A 16,981-nucleotide genomic window follows, 5' to 3' on the forward strand; every position below is an offset into this window, starting at 1 on the left:
TTATAAATGGCTGTCGAATAAATCAATTTTATGATTGGCCATTCGACGCCATTTTTAATATTTTCTAGTACTTTTGCGATACTGCCATAAGCCGATCGCGCTTCTCTGATAATCTAGGACTCTAGTCATCATGAGCAATGAGCATAGAAGTCTGATAAAGTGTGCTTTCTCCATTACTCTTTGCATCGTGGTATAATTGTGACAATCGTGACTAACAATTTAGCTCGGTATGTTTCGTTATTCAACAAAATTGGATTTTATTAATAATATCTATACAAAAAGTAACAAATATAATGTTATGACGTGTATTACAAATATTATATTTTCTTGATTTTTTTATAGAAGGAATTTATATTAGAAATAATTTGATTTTGTAATTATTCACTATTGTTAGTCAATTATAACACACATGTTTTTGTTGGTTATTTTATAATTGAATTCTTGTACCTTTATATCTATCTTTTTTTCACCTGTATTTCGACATATACGTGTATATATTTAAGGTTAAAGCATAAATTACTGGTGTAAGTATATGTATATATATATACATGTACATACATCAGTAATTTATGTCTTTAACCTTTAAAATAAATATTTACTATGTATTTACAAATAATAATTTTTTCTTATCCTATTTGTTTTTTTTTGTTACATCAAATTAGATTATTGCTAAACAGTTAAAATGGCAGAGGCAGCAATGGATAATTCTGGCAGACTTGTAAAGATGGAGGTAGATTATAGCAGTACTTGCGACATAAAAATTCCAGAATGCAAGAAACTAGCTTCCGAAGGAAAGCTACATGATGCCTTGGATCAATTGTTAGCTTTAGAGAAACTTACTAGAACTGTTAAGTATACACTGATACTGTAAAATAAGAAATTATATATGTATATATATATATATTAGAGAAATTTATCTTTAACTTTTTTTTGTATAGGGTGCCGACATGCCATCAACATCCAGACTTCTTATAGCTATAGTCGAAATTTGTTTGGAAGCAAAAAACTGGTCAGCGCTCAATGAGCATATAATTTTATTGTCAAAGAGGCGCTCTCAACTTAAACAGGCTGTTACAAAAATGGTTCAAGAATGTTGTACTTACATAGATAAAATGCCTAATAAAGAGACCACGGTGAAATTAATAGAAACTCTTCGTTCAGTTACAGAAGGAAAGGTAAATATATTTTTAACTATATTTAATATATACTATTCCTCAGATGGATTGGACAATGAGCTAGTATATTTTATTTCTCTAAAAAAATTAAAATGTTATGAAACTTTCAAGAAACTGAGGAAAATAAAAAAAAAATCAAAATCCTTTTTTCTCAAAAGATGTTATCTCCACTCGGAAATTAAAGATTAATGAATAATATACGTTTTAATATAGCCCAGAAGTTTCATAGCTAAAATTAGTCATGATTAAACCGTATTAAAACATCTGTGTGATTAATTCCATTTTATGGCAAAAACTAAAATAAAAATTTGCGTGTCCAGTTTGCATTATTAAAAATAGATTGTCTCTTATTTATTATATATTTTTGATTGTTTATCAAGGGCAAGATTACTGTGTGACTAACCAGTTTTCTATTTTTTTTTTAATTGATATGAATGTATACTAATAAAATTTTTTACAGATATATGTAGAAGTAGAAAGAGCAAGACTTACTCACCGTTTAGCTAAAATAAAAGAAACAGAGGGAGACGTTGCAGGCGCTGCAACTGTAATGCTTGAATTACAGGTACTTATACTTTACAAGAATAATGGACATAGTATATCAATAAAACTTAATTATATTATACAAAGGAGGGTATATAAAAATGGGTGTTTGGGAATTGTAAGGCGATCAAATAAATCGTATATATTTCTACATATTTTGCGTCGTAGAATCTGAAAATGACTATGAAAATTATGCCTGTAATGGGGAAAACTTGGAAAATGAAGAAAAGTGGAAAAAAGGGAAATCGTTAAAATACTTGCATGTGTAAATTTCTTACATTTACGGATGGTAAAATATTTCGAAAACTAAGCATTGTAAGAAAAAGTGTCTCAGATAAAAGTTGTAAGGTTTAAAAAAAAAAAAAATATTTATTGACGCTATTAATTTGACTTTAGGTGGTGTCACCAAGGTCAGAACAAGATTACCTTTAATTTTTTTAATAGGACTCCCTGTTTTTTATTGCAAATTCTTGTAACCCTTCTTTAGACCTTTTCAAAGCACTATAATTTTATCCACTTTAAGTAGTACCCAGCCAAGGCAAAATTGGAAGATGATCCAGTCAACTAAGGATACTCCTTAAATCTTGCCTTGATTGACTGAATCATCTTCCGATCTTGCCTTCATGGGCTAAACATCTTATAAAAAGCTTGATAACATCAAAACGGCTTACTAAAAGTGGATAAAATTATAGTGCTTTGAAAAGGTCTAAAGAAGGGTTACAAGAATTTATAATAAAAAATAGGGAATCTTATTCAAAAAATTCAAGGTGACCTTGTTCTGATCTTGGCGACGCCATCTAAAATCAAATTAGCGCCAGTAAATAGATCTTTTCAAACTCTAAAACTTTTATCTGAGATACTTTTTCCTACAATGCTTAGTTTTCAAGATATTTTGCCGTCCCCGTATTTTTTATACCTTTGCCGATTGAAGATCGAAACTTTTTGCACACCTATATCTTGAGTATCTCTAGATAGCTAGTTCGAGATTTTGTGACTCAAAATACGCAAGAAAAAGTAAACGTAAAAAAATTACATTTGCGATTCTGCTTTTTTCCTTTTTTCTTCATTTTCCAAGTTTTCCCCGCTGCAAACGTAATTTTCATGGTCATTTTCGGATTCTACAACTCAAAATACGTGAAAATATGTACGATTTATTCGATTGCCTTGCGATTCCCAAAAGTCCATTTTTGCATACTCTCCTTTGTAAAGATTATACTAAATGGCATACTAAATATCCAAATAGGTGGAAACATATGGCAGTATGTCACGTCGAGAAAAAGCTTCCCTCATCTTAGAACAAATGAGACTTTGTTTGGCAAAACAAGATTTCATGAGAACTCAAATTATAGCAAAGAAAATTAACGTTAAGTTCTTCACTGATGAGAACGACGAAGAAACTCAGGCATTGAAATTAAAATACTACGAGTATGTATACTATATTTTGTACTTAAATATGTTATACAAATCTTAATGAATCACACTTTACATCTAGTTTAATGATGGAATTGGCACGTCATGAGGGTTGGCATTTGGAGTTGTGTCGGCATAACCGAGCAGTACTGGAAACTCCGACAATTCGGGACGATCCGGAAAAAAAACATATCGCGCTTTCTCGAGCAGTTCTTTATCTTGTACTCGCACCACACGAGCCTGAACAGGCTGATCTAACTCATAGACTACTCGCTGATAAACTCCTCGATGAAATACCTACTTACAAGTAACGATTATGATTACTTTGTAGTATTTAAAATATCTATTTCTGATTTTTTTAAAATAATGTGAACTGTAACAATCCGCAGGGAATTGTTGCGCTTATTTGTTAATCCCGAATTGATAAAATGGTCAGGATTATGTGAAATTTATGAAAAAGATCTCAGATTAACTGAAGTCTTTTCTTCTTCGACTGAAGAAGGATCCAAACGATGGGCAGATCTACGAAATCGTGTTGTAGAACATGTAAGTAATTATTTAAAACAAAGAGTAATGAAAAGTTTATATTAGGTTGTATCATAAAAAATTATCAGTATTTAATCAGTAAATTGAGATAAAGTATTCTTTAGATGTGCTATTCATGGAATTTATTACGGTATTATTCTTTGATTATTATTCGATTTATTAACGAAAGGATTATTCAGTGATAGTTCAAAAAATTTACTAAAAATTTCAAAAGTAAGCCTCGAGATAAACCCTGATTTTAATAAAAATAGTGCATATTTTAATTCAGTGAAACTTGTTTTTTCTACAATATATTGTTTTTATTTTAATTTACATAAATTTTATATGGTACAATTTGATATTATACAAGATGTTTTTATTTTTATGTTATGAATTTTTTATCTATTTTGAATTAATTTTTTTTTAATCAGTGTAAATTATTGTAATTTTTTCAAAATTATAATTATAACTTTAATCAGATAAAATCTATTTAAAATTAATTGAAAAATATAACTTTAACTGTTTGTATTTTAAAATTTAGTAAAAAGATTTTTAGTAACATTTCTAATTTAGTAAATAGAATTTTTATTCTAATCTTTTGTAATTCAAAATTTATAATTCAAAAGATGTTCCGATATTTTTTAAAACTTAAAACTTGAATTCAAAGTCATTTAAAGAAATCTCCAACACGTTTATTTACAATAATCGCATATGATTTTTAAATAGAACTCACCTAATTTTTTTGATTTATCTTTCCTTTTTTGGAATTCTTTTGAGAATATTTCCATTTTTTTTTCTTTTAAGAACATTCTGCATGAAAAAAAATTAGGAATGGTTTACAAGATATTTTATATTTTATTACATTATTAATATTGTATTAATATATTACTAACATATTTTGATATAAGTTTTTAAAAGTAGAATATTGATTTGTCAATAATTTTGCTTTAATAATTTTATGCATAAATATAGAAAAACATTTGTCTGTTTTTAGAATATAAGGATTATGGCCAAATATTACACTAAGATTACATTAACTCGTATGGCTGAGTTATTAGATCTTCCAGCTGAAGAAACAGAAGCATGTCTTTGCAATTTAGTAGAGACTGGAGTGATCAGTGCTCGTACAGATCGTCCAGCTGGTGTAGTCCGTTTTACAGGCACACAAGAGCCAGCTGCTCTTTTAGATACATGGGCTGCATCATTATCGAAATTGATGGGCCTTGTGAATCATACTACACATTTAATTCATCAAGAAGAAATGTTGGCCGTTGCGCAATCTTAAAATTGATATATTTATATATGACGTTCGTGTATATCGTATCTCTCATGTTATCCGTTTTAATTTTATTTCCATTCAGTAATAGCATATTATTATTTAGATTTATTAACAAAACAACCAGAGTTACGATTTTGGATTGTAAAAACATTGTTTATATTTTTGTGTATTCGGTATGTAATTCACGCACATACACATGCACGCACGCGCGTACAGTTATTATATTTAAACAATATCAAAAATATAATTCATTCAATATGAAGCTAAAACTATACTATTGCAAATCAATTTTTTCTATTGATCATTTATTTTAATGTAGTACAATAAAAATATAAAATTTATATGTTTGCACAAAATAGTTTATTATATCCGATGTATATCGTTGGAGATTAAAACTAATTCATAACCCTTTTTTTGTTATTATGCATCATAGTAGGAATAAATAATTCTATTTTTCAGCTTTTCTGCTTCTCAGAGTACAATTCAATTAATTTCTATTCAAAATAAAACAATTTCATTTTGAATATCCCATGTAACATACTCTTGAAATGAAAGCTAAATAACAATCATAAATAACGGCATAAATCTGCTAAATTTTATTTTTCAAAATTGAAGATTGAAAATTATCATTTAAATAATTTGATTATTATAATTAATGAATTAAATATAATGCACTATAAAAAATATATGAAGTACAGAAAAGTAAAATATAAAATTAAGTAGACGCATAAAAAAATTGTATATTGTTTTATATATACATAATAAATTTACTTTAGTACTTAAATACAGTCTGAGGCACTATTGATTTTTTTATAAATCTGCTTTAATACTTTATATACAGAATAATTAGAAGAATCATATTATGCAAAAAAAATCTATTAAAATCTTATTTAAAAAACAAATTAAGTTGATCTTGAAATTTCTCTGAAACTCCTATAAAATATATATATTTAAAAAAAATTTTAATTATACATATTTATATTTTTTTAAATTTTTTTTTCAAATATTTTAATATTTATATTTTTCGCTTTGACATTATACTTTAAAATAATTTTTATTTAAGGGAAAAGTAAAGAAACCTTTATTTATATTAATATTCAACATTATTAATATTCAACATTAGTAAGAATACTCGCACAGCGCTATATTGTTGCCTTATTATTTTAATTACTATATATATTTCAGAAAACATATAGTCAATCTTTATTCAACTAAATTCACCCCTAGCCGTTTAAGTTACTGTAAGGAAATAATTGTTAAGCGTTAACATTTAGGTATTATTAACAAAGGAAACAGAAATTCATCTCATCATATTAGATTTTTTTAGAACCTTCGAGAAGCTTTACTAATCGCATAGCAAGAATTTCGTGCGAGCCGTGTGCTAAAAGTTTATGTTACATGATATCTACTTAATCGTCTCTTGGCGAGAGATAAGCGACCTGCGCCTCCTGTGCGCGTCCCTTACTGAAACAAAGGAACTAAATGCTTATTAGATTAAATACATTATTAAATCAAATTAATATTACCTAGATTCCCCTTTTAACAAGAAATTACATTATATTATATATATATATATAAATTACATTATATTATACATATATATCGAACGATATCTTTGTAATTTTATATTTCAACATTTGGGCATAGTATAAATCAGTCATTTTAAATATTTTATTATTCAAGATAACATTGAAACAGGAAGTGAATTTCTGGATTCCTAATAATGTAAACCATAGTATTTAGCAATTACGAACGAAAGAAAGTAGGAGAAATATAAGCATGACATAGTAATTATTAATGAAAGTCAATTAAGCGTATGAAGAACATGTTAACATTGCCATTTTCCTTAAATAATTAGCAAACTGCCATATATACATAAATGACATACTTTACACAACCATAAAAATCATCTTTTTATGTTCAAATTCTCCTGAGCCTAAGGGTGAATTCACATCTTGACAGAAAAGCGGAAAACAGAAAAGCAGAAGCCAATCAGAATTCGCGTTGGTAGTTAATAGTTTTTTGCTTTCTGCTTTTCTTGCTACCAGTGCGAGTTCTGATAATCATAAATTCTTTTGTTCTCTACTAAATCTACTATCACATATGAAAGCGAATAATCGCATAGCGTAACGCTTAATTGACATGCGCAGAAGACATTTCATTGTCTCGCGATAGCGTTCGCGCGCCGAGCCGAAATGTAGGAAGGCGATCGAGCAGAGCGCGCAGTCTTAAAAGATCTCTTGACCAATACGGACATTTTCCTAGCCAGAAGGAAGTCATTGTGCAATTAGCACCGAATTCATACCTCTTACTATAAATCGTCTACTACGTCGTGAAGGAGTTACCAATTAGGCTTGTCGAATCGTTTCCCGAATCTCACACTGGTCAATCCAAGGCTTAATTATTAACTCAATTTTATCACTCTCGCTGCTAAATCACCTTTCTGCAAAAGGTAACAAATACATTGATTTGTATATCTACTCTCCGACTTAATATAAGTTACTGTTTATATCTTACGTTATACTACGTTTTATATTCACGCACATTATACGCGTTTTAACCATTCAGTGGTTCTGCCATATATCGTTAGTCGATTACTATATATTATTCCACATTATTGAATATTTTAACCGTTATATTATCTCTTGTCTATTATATCATATTAGTTTATATGAAATTATGTATTATATCTTATTCTGAGTTATTTCTCATCATTTTATAATCTCAATTGATATTAACTGCTGCTTCACCTTATGTTATTTTCTTTATTGCTTGACATTGCCACCGTTACTTACTGTCTCACTACAATTTATACACGATTTTATTTAAACCATTAGGGTAAATTCACACCTTGACAGAAAAGCGGAAAACAAAGCCAATCAGAACTCGCACTGGTAGCAAGAAAAGCAGAAAGCAAAAAAACTATTAACTACCAACGCGAGTTCTGATTGGCTTATGCTTTTCTGTTTTCCGCTTTTCTGTCAAGGTGTGAATTCACCCTTAGGCTCAGGAGAATTTGAACATTGTCGCATTTGCGAGCAGAGGATTCCGAGACTGCGCACACTGCGTCACTGTGCTATTTGCAACCTTTTTCGTGAGGACTTCATTAAGCACTTAACTTATTCCGAGATAACCTCTCATTTGGGGGGTGAATTAAATTTTTATTGTTTGTATCTCGCATCTCTCAGGACTCAGGACTACACCCTTGTGAAGTTAGCCCGCAAGATGAAAATTTCTGAACGATCAATAGCTCAAAATAATGCTCCCGATTTGCTCCGTTCATATTGATAAATATAAAAATTGCTCCCTTTTAGTTTTTTTAAAAAATCCAAAAAACGATTTTTTACGAAAAACGTCCATAATTTTTGATCTAATTGATATTTTTGAACAAATGAGGTCTCAAAATTTTGCTCCAAATTTGCTCCGTTCGGAGCAATAAATGTTATCAATTGGTTTTTAATAGTTTCTTTTGTAAACGAAAAGAAACGTTCTTGTGATAAATCTAAGGACTTTTCGTCGAAAAACGTCATAACTTTTTGCCAAAGTGGTATTTTGCAGTAAATAAGGTCTCTAAATAATGCTCCCGATTTGCTCCATTCGAATAAATCAATTTCATAAAATGCACCTTTGCATTTTTGTTTAAATAGAAAAAACAATGTTTTTGTCCAAAATCTAGGGGCTTTTATTAAGCGCGCATGCGCATCGGCATGGAGTGTATAATCAAGACGTCAAAACAGTGAAGAAATGTCAGTGTTTATTTATAAATAAATAGAAAAGTAGATTAAAAACGATGCGGAATAATAAATATAAGTATAATAAATAATGTTTTGATTGGTCAATTTAGATAACACGACGCATGACGCGCTCAGTGGGAACGCACCCTTAATCCCATATTTTGTCTCGCAGAAGCAATATTTTGCAACGAGCCTTCCACTGATCCATATTTTACGAAGCTGCCAAACTTTCTACAAAGCCGGATTTTGCAATTTGGTCCTTAAAATCATGTAATAAATAAGACTATCTGCACCTAAGTGCACGATAGTGCAGACAGAATAAAATTTTATTTTGCTTATTTTTTCCAAAAAATCGCTTTGTAGAGAAGTGCAGACAATTCTCCTGATTACGAATATCTCAATTATATTGCGATTATCAATATTTTACTCGTAATTTGGAGTAAAGAAAATTCTTTTCCGACAGAGGTCTCTACCGTGCCTGCGGTCGAACCAATCAACGTTGGCGAATCGATTGCCAATCCGACAAAAGCATCATTCCAAACGAAATTCAAGAATTAAATGACCGTTTGTCGTGAACGAGTGATGTATGCAGTGCGAACAAGTGTGCAAAAGTAAATGTTAACTTGGGCATTTTATACCGATCTGCTTTTTATGTTAATCGCTTGATTTCGACAACACATAAATTGTGTATATGCCCTTTTAACATAGTCAGGATTTTTTTAACTGATCTAACAAGGTATGTTTTCGGATGAAGGCAGCCTGTAAACAACTTACTTTAAATCAGATTGACCTTAAAAACTTTTAAGTCACACAAATTTCTGTAAGAATACTTGTTGGACGATTTTGCATTTCATATGTATAAATGATAATAAGTAATAAATTCGTGTTTTTATGAAATTGTGATAAACATGGTGTAACTTCATTTGACTGTTAAAACTTACAATTTTACATATTTATTTCCAAGCGTGGAAATAGAATGTTTGGAAATAGAAAAAATTAATATCAAAATTATTATTAAATATACAATATAATTATATTTTTATATATCTTTTTAAATTAATATAGATGGAGAATACACTGGATTCAATTCGTCCTTCAGAAAATCCACAAGAAGATATGTCATATCTATTCGGCAGAGATCCAAGTATTTTGGCATACAGCCAGAGGCCATTACTCTCAAAGATTACAAGAAAGAATTTACTTTCTGTATATGAAACGGAAGAAGACAATTTTACCAATGATAATGCATCTGAGCGTTCTGAGTCACAAACTTTACAAACTATTAAAGTATACCTTAGACTTAAACCATTTCCAAAGAAGCTGAAATTAACGGAAGATCAGCAAGAGGCATATAAGATTGCAAATTCTACAACTTTGCTCACGAAGTTGCCCATACTGGATAACAGTGGAAGCATCAAACAGTCCAAAAGTAATGAGATTATATGTCGCAAATTTATCTTTTCACAAACATTTGGACCAGAGACTACTCAGCTGGAATTATTTGAACAAACAGTCCAGCAGCAGATGATTGAGTTTTTAGCTGGACAAAATTGCACTATAATGACATATGGTAAGAAATATTCTATAGTACAGAATATTTAAAAAAATTAAAAACTTTCAGAGTTTATAGTATTTTTTTAAATAAGCAAAATAATTTATAAACATCCCAAGTAGCAAGGTAACGTCTTAATAACGTCAAAAGACATCTTAATAATGTTTCTAATGTCAAGAAGACGTTATTGAAAAGTCATTTGATGTCATCTTGTTACTTGGGATGTCTTAAAATTAATATTTATTAAGATATTGACAATTTTCTATGTTATCTTTATAATAAGTGTTGTATATAGTTTATTTTCTTCAAGATACATTTCAGTTTTTTGATGTAAAGTATACAATCTTCCAAAAATTCTAAATTTATCTACATCTTATAATCATTCTATAGAAATTATAAATCTTATAAAATCAGTGAGAAATCTATCTAATTCTTTAGATATACTCATAGTCAAAAATTGTCCTTATGTAAAATTTAATAATTAATAAAGAATAAAAACTAAAAAATCATGAGATACTGAGATAGAAAATTTCATTAAATTTCTGAAAGATCTTTAATTTTTTTCTATTATTTGTATTTAATATTTTTTAATATACTGATAAATTTGATGATAAATAATATCAATTTTTGCTATATAATATGTATATTTTTTGTAGCAATGTTTACTTGTTAGGGAAGAGAGCGACATTATTATTATTATTATTATTAAAAATCTTATATTTAGAAATACACATGCACACACACAGGGTGTTCCCGTTTAAGTGGCCACGTTTAGTATAATAATTTAATTTTTTTAGGTACTACAAATTCAGGAAAGTCATACACATTGCAAGGGACTCCTACATCACCTGGACTTGTACCACGTGCACTGGAGTTTGTATTCAACAATGTTACAACAAGACCAAACCCATTTTATAAACCTCTGCATTATAGCGATGTGATCACTCTTAACGCTCTTGAACGTGCACAGGAACTTGAAGTAAAAACTAAATTACTAACATTTGGTTCTGTTGATAAACATCAGTACATGAATACCTACAAACAAATGCAAAAATTGCTGCAAGAGGAATCAATTCGTCCCAGTCAATGCTACGATGCTCATTACTCGGTTTGGGTTTCATTTGCGGAAATCTATAATGAAATTGTTTATGACTTATTATCAAATGAATGCCAAAAAAAGAGGATCCCTTTAAAATTGGGAGCAGATTCCAATGGCAGGGCATTTATCCGAGGCTTGAAGACTATTTATGTTAATTCAGCGGCGGAAGCTTACCAGATCTTGATGGCAGGGCAATATAATCTAAAAGTAGCCGCAACGGCGTTAAATGCAAAAAGTTCAAGGTCACATTGCATATTTACAATTATATTGTTAAAATATTATGCAGAAAATTTGCCCGATACGGTTGAAGTGAGCACGTATGTATTTTTCTCTTTCTAATATTTTATATTTATATATGGCGTATTTTCTATCCATACTTAAATATCTTGGGATCTATAAGGTCTAGAAGAAAATTTGTACAACCAAAATTGTACGTTACGCAGCGGGCTATCATATGGCGATAACAATTTTTGTCTAAGTGAAGGCACTTTGGAGATTTCAAGATTAATTTTGTTTCTTTAATGGAATTATATGATTTTTTTACATAATATTATTCTAATTATTCTGCATAAAGTATTAAGGTAAAGTTATCGAAAAATTAATAATTTCCGAAATATTTTAGTTTGTCATGCCATATTTTGACATAAATATTTCGTGCAATTTTGGTTACACAAATTTTCCTCTAGATCTTATAGATTCCAAGATGTTTACTGTGTTATTGAGACACCCTGTATATGAAGAAGCTGGAATTTATTATATTCATTTCTTTACACCATTATAATATTAATATGTGGATATTTGTTTTGCAGATTTTCGTTTTGCGATCTGGCAGGCTCAGAACGTTTGAAGAAGACATTGAATATTGGCGATAGATTAAAAGAAGCACAAAATATTAATACTAGTTTACTAGTATTAGGCAGATGCTTGAAATCCATTCACGAAGGACAGTTAGTTAGAACGAAAACAGATACTGTGGGACCATTTAGAGAATCCAAATTAACCAGATTATTCCAACGAGCGTTATCGGGCAAGGAGCACCTAGCTCTGATTGTTAATGTCAATCCTTTACCTAATCTTTATGTAGAGACCCAAAATGTTTTAAATTTCGCCGCCATCGCAAAAAGAATTGTTATAGAAAGAAAAAAGCAAATACAAAAGAAGTTAAAATCGAGATTTTCGCAAATAGTCACGCAGAGTATACAAACGGTAACCGATTGGGATACCACGGAACTGGAAAGCGTGGATTGGCAGCCTACAAGTAATGCGGAGGATGATTCGGAATACATTACTTCGGAGGAGTATATGGATCTGGCAAATGAAAACGAAAAATTGAAAAAGGAAATTGCTCTTTTAAAGAATTCAGCCTTAATTCAAGATCTTCAAAGCCGGCAGGAGATGGCCGACAAATATATTTCGATGATAAACGAGCTTGAAGTTGATTGGAAACGACGTATAAATGACGTCGAGTCCCAACACGAAGACGCTCTCGAGTGGACTGTGAAGCAAGTTGAAGAATTTTACAAGGGAAAATTAAGTCAATTAAGTAGGAAGAGAAGAAAACATAGCGAATGCACTGATGGCAGTGACGAGGATGATGACAGTCTTAAAATAACTATTAATGAATTAATTAAAGAAAGTACGCAATTGAGAGAGAAGAATGAAACTTTAAAGAAAACATTAACTGAATTAAAAATAACGAATGAAACTTTAATTGTGGAGAAAAACAAAGCTTTCTTTGAATTGGGATTGTCGAAGGAAGATTTAAAAGTTGCGAGAAATCTTCTAGAAACTGCTCAAAAAGATATTTGCTTTGCTCAAAATGGTGAAGCTTATATAAAGGAAATGACATCGCAATTACTTGTTAAAGACGAACAAATAAAAAAACTCAAAGAAATTCTTAATGAAGCAAAAGAAGAATACATTACAATTACATCTGATTTGAAAAAGAAAGAACTTTGCATTGATGAGCAAGCAAAAATTATAGTAGAAAATGAAGAGAAAATTGAAGATTTAGAATTACATCTTGAAGATGTTAATGTTTGCTTGACGGAAAAAACAAGAATAGTGGAGCTTCTAGAAGAAAAACTGGAACATCAAAATGAAAATAAAATCTTACAAATGCAAGAAGAAATTAATAAATTGAAGGATGAAAAATTAGCGTTAATTAAATCTTATGAAGAAAAATTGAACTCAACGACATCTACTCAAAACGAATATCAAGAGATCATTATAAAAGAAGAACTGATTACTGAGGTGTCAGAAGATTCAAGTATGATCAGAAAAAATGTGAAAGAAGGAACAGAAAATGGAACAGTATCTGCTAAAGAAACAGATTCAAATAATTTGAACCCCACAGAAGAAAAGACAATTCCTAAACGAATATTGGTGGATACAGGTTGCCAAGTGGATATAATAAATGCGAAGGATTACAACGAAGATAGTAAAAATGAGTTGGAAGAAAGTACTCAAGGTGTTGTAACAATAACAACATCCGAAGGTATTCAAACCAGTAGTAAAATGTCTTTAAAGGAAGAAGCTGTTCAGACTGACGATATTGCGGATGACAGTCTGAAATTACAATTAAATGCATTGACACAGATTAATGATGATATGAAAAAGACACTGCAGACTTTAAAAGAAGAGAATCATTCGAATAAAACCATCGTAGATGAATATAAAAATTCCGCGGAAGTACTTAAGAAACAATTAGCACTCGCTACGGAAGAGAAACGGAAGATAGAAGAGACTCTGCTAAGCTCCGATACGGCCTCGAAACAGAAAATTGCAGACTACGAATGTGAAATCGATCGATTGGAAAAGAATCTTGCAGCTGCAAATGAAAACGCTCAACAGTACATGGAGAAATTGGAAACGACTCAGAAAGAATTGGATGACTATATGTTAAAATGTAAAGAAGAAGAAAAAGAGACAGACGTGCGCAAATCGGACAAATTCGTTTCGGTGAAGGAAGAAGATATCGATACAAATAATATGAGTGTAAATCAGTTAGATGAGTATGCAGAAAAGATATCGCAGTTAGAAGATAGTCTGGAAACTATAGATAAGTTGAAGTATGATATCGATCAGTTGAACCAAAACTTGGAAACGTGTCGAGTAGAGAAGAACTGTATACAGATGATGCTTGAGAAGAATAATAAGGAATTGTCAGAGTTGGAGAGTCGGTTACAGGAAACGGCCGTGAAGGAACAGGAAAAGGATGTCGAGATCGCGACCTTGCAGAAGGAACTGAAACGTATGATACAAAAGATCGAAAATGCCGAGAGAGCCGACGACATGATGGAAACGGAATTAAAGAGCGCTATAAACGAATTGGCGCAGACCAAGCAGAAGCTTCTCGAAAAGGAGCAGCATTTAAAAGAGCTGAAGATACATTCGGAGAATTTCGAAAGAAACGCGAAAATCCTTAATCTACTCGAGCAGAACGCAAAGGAGCGGCAGGTCGAGAATGAACGGCTGCGGAATATAAACGACGACCTGAGGACCAGCCTGACGCAGAAGGAGCGTGAGATGGACGCGTTCATGAAGAATCGCGACGAGACGGTCACCAAGTATGAGGCTCTGGTGAAGAATCAGCAGGAGGAGTTGGACATGCAGAAGCGGGAGGTGATGAGGTACCAGGAACTGTTCCGTCGGCAGATGACGCCGACGCCGAATAAGGATGACTACAAGAAGCTGCAGAATCGTGTAGAGATACTCCAGGATAGATTACAGAAATACGAGAGCGGCTCGAGGACCAAAAACGATTGTGACAGCACGTCGGAGGAGGAGGTCTTGACGCAACGTCAAACTAAACGGCGGGGAAAGAAGACCGCCGTCTTATCCGCCAGGCAGGAGAACATACCGGTCATCGAATTATCCGGCTCCGAATCGAAACGTAGCACAAGAAACACCACTTTGCCACCGCCGGAAACCACTTTACCGCCCGCGCCATCGACCGAGAAGAGGCGCACTCGTAGAAAGAAGCTATTCCTCGAGAATGATTCGTTTGCGGAGATTGAACCTGTCGCCGCGTCTTTGCCAACTCGAAATTTAAGGAATCGGAAGAAATGAGGGAAATATATAGGACACATTGTAAATACTTTGTATATGCTGATAAGGGATGAGAAAGTACAAACGAAAAGGAAAAAAAAAACAAACATGTAATGTATAGTTCGCGAGTACCGCTTCTTCTGTGATTTTCATTGATCAAATAATATCATACAAATACTTAATTACACGTTCATTGAAAATTCACTCTTCTCTTTTCTTTTTTTAATATCGTACGTATTATATTAATTTTACATAATAATAATTAAAATAATTTTTAATAAATAATTGAAGTAATTTTTGTATATGTTCTACTTGTGTCAGGAAATGATAGTACATAGTAATTATCATCGACAAAATCTTTATTATCGTGACATTTTCTATATTATTATGCTATATTATTTTAAAATTTACTAAAATTCGAAAATCTCCAATGTATTTATAAACGCAATTTATAAACATCATCTGCATTTCATGTATTCGTAAATATTTTTTCTTTATTATGTATTCTAAATAATAATAATAATAATTTCAATAAATTCACGCTCGATCAAATATAACAGATTTAATTTAATTAAAATTAATTATGTATATGTATGTATGTGCCTAAAATAAAATTTTCGCTAGACGATTCCAATTTTAATACACTAATATCTTCTTTTTTCTTAATATTTAAATAAATTTTAAAATAAGGACAATAAGAGAGCGAAAGCTTTAAATTAATACCAAAAATTACATATAATACACTTAAAACAAAAGGAATCAAAGCTTCATAGAGATATAAGAGTATAATTTACAAAATTCAAAAATATTTAATCAACATAAGTTGAAAAAAATAAAACAAATAATTTTCTGTTAATACAAATGGCTTGTTTACTTTTCTGTGGAATTACATAGTTTTTTTGTGTGTAAATCTATCTTTTCCATTAGTTCTTATTCTGTCCTAAAATAAGGAAATGAACCCAATAATTAAGTGACTCGTTCTGATTTTAATGAATTTGGTCTTTATTAGTAGTATATACATCAAAAGACACGCGCAAATTTTTTTTATAAAAGCTCTTACACACATTAAAGAGTAAAAACACTAAAAAAAAGCAATGTTTATATTTATAAGCGTACATTAAAAAAGATGTGTAGTAAAAATATTTTAAACAAAACTTTTATGGATTTAAAAACACTTTATAACAGTTTATATACACAGTTTAAAAACACTTTATACAGTGTTTTCGGAAAAAACACGGAAACAAAACGGAAAAAAAAATTTTTTTAAATATATTGTTGATGTTGAAAATTTTAAAATGTTTTTTATAACATTTAAGGCTTATTTGAAGGTAAATGCAATTATGTATATACATGACAAAATTAATTTCTGAAAAAGCATCTTTCGGAAAGAGCTATAATTAAGGTTTCTATATTATGTATACCATCCATAGTCATCTTATCCATTATTCATTTGATTCAGTTTCTCTATAATTTTTTTGTAATTTATGCGCGCGCGTATAAAATATAAAAAATATTTAGTATTGTAAGAAATTGTAAAAAAATGATATATGAATACAATTATAAACATATTCAGTATATATATAATCATTCTATAAATTATTCTAATATACATAT

General features: G+C 30.5%; 2 protein-coding genes across 7 annotated transcripts; both read left to right on the top strand.

The window, feature by feature from the left end:
• The first annotated feature begins 146 nt into the window (after positions 1-146).
• Positions 147-5,338, top strand: LOC105460301 (26S proteasome non-ATPase regulatory subunit 12). Of its 3 annotated transcripts, none has more exons than XM_011706737.1 (8): positions 147-227; positions 663-847; positions 939-1,175; positions 1,636-1,740; positions 2,962-3,143; positions 3,211-3,435; positions 3,518-3,674; positions 4,648-5,338. In XM_011706737.1, the coding sequence occupies exons 2-8, from the start codon at positions 683-685 to the stop codon at positions 4,936-4,938; spliced, it is 1,362 nt and encodes a 453-aa protein (XP_011705039.1). In that variant the 5' UTR covers positions 147-227; positions 663-682; the 3' UTR covers positions 4,939-5,338. The 3 variants fall into 3 exon arrangements, with proteins under 3 accessions (XP_011705039.1, XP_011705041.1, XP_011705040.1); XM_011706739.1 differs by lacking the exon at positions 147-227 and adding an exon at positions 263-281; XM_011706738.1 differs by lacking the exon at positions 147-227 and adding an exon at positions 356-524.
• A 728-nt stretch (positions 5,339-6,066) lies between these two features.
• LOC105460302 (kinesin-like protein KIF20B) lies at positions 6,067-15,840 on the top strand. 4 transcript variants are annotated; one of them, XM_011706742.1, is made up of 4 exons: positions 6,067-7,384; positions 9,732-10,236; positions 11,016-11,634; positions 12,127-15,840. In XM_011706742.1, exons 2-4 carry the CDS (start codon positions 9,732-9,734, stop codon positions 15,386-15,388), a joined length of 4,386 nt encoding a protein of 1,461 aa, XP_011705044.1. In that variant the 5' UTR covers positions 6,067-7,384; the 3' UTR covers positions 15,389-15,840. The 4 variants fall into 4 exon arrangements, with proteins under 4 accessions (XP_011705044.1, XP_011705042.1, XP_011705045.1 ...); XM_011706740.1 differs by lacking the exon at positions 6,067-7,384 and adding an exon at positions 9,179-9,402; XM_011706743.1 differs by lacking the exon at positions 6,067-7,384 and adding an exon at positions 9,186-9,277.
• Positions 15,841-16,981: the final 1,141 nt, after the last annotated feature.

This window comes from Wasmannia auropunctata, unplaced genomic scaffold (assembly GCF_000956235.1).
Source record: "Wasmannia auropunctata unplaced genomic scaffold, wasmannia.A_1.0 LD324757.1, whole genome shotgun sequence".
NCBI classification, from domain to species: domain Eukaryota; kingdom Metazoa; phylum Arthropoda; class Insecta; order Hymenoptera; family Formicidae; genus Wasmannia; species Wasmannia auropunctata.

Bases quoted from the DNA above. Each gene is read 5' to 3' on its own strand.
- LOC105460302 (XM_011706742.1), top strand. From the start codon at position 9,732: ATGGAGAATACACTGGATTCAATTCGTCCTTCAGAAAATCCACAAGAA. The intron at 10,237-11,015 runs GTAAGAAATATT...TAATTTTTTTAG, and splicing joins TTGCACTATAATGACATATG to GTACTACAAATTCAGGAAAG. The intron at 11,635-12,126 runs GTATGTATTTTT...TTTGTTTTGCAG, and splicing joins GATACGGTTGAAGTGAGCAC to ATTTTCGTTTTGCGATCTGG.
- LOC105460301 (XM_011706737.1), top strand. From the start codon at position 683: ATGGCAGAGGCAGCAATGGATAATTCTGGCAGACTTGTAAAGATGGAG. The intron at 1,741-2,961 runs GTACTTATACTT...ATATCCAAATAG, and splicing joins CTGTAATGCTTGAATTACAG to GTGGAAACATATGGCAGTAT. The intron at 3,675-4,647 runs GTAAGTAATTAT...GTCTGTTTTTAG, and splicing joins GAAATCGTGTTGTAGAACAT to AATATAAGGATTATGGCCAA.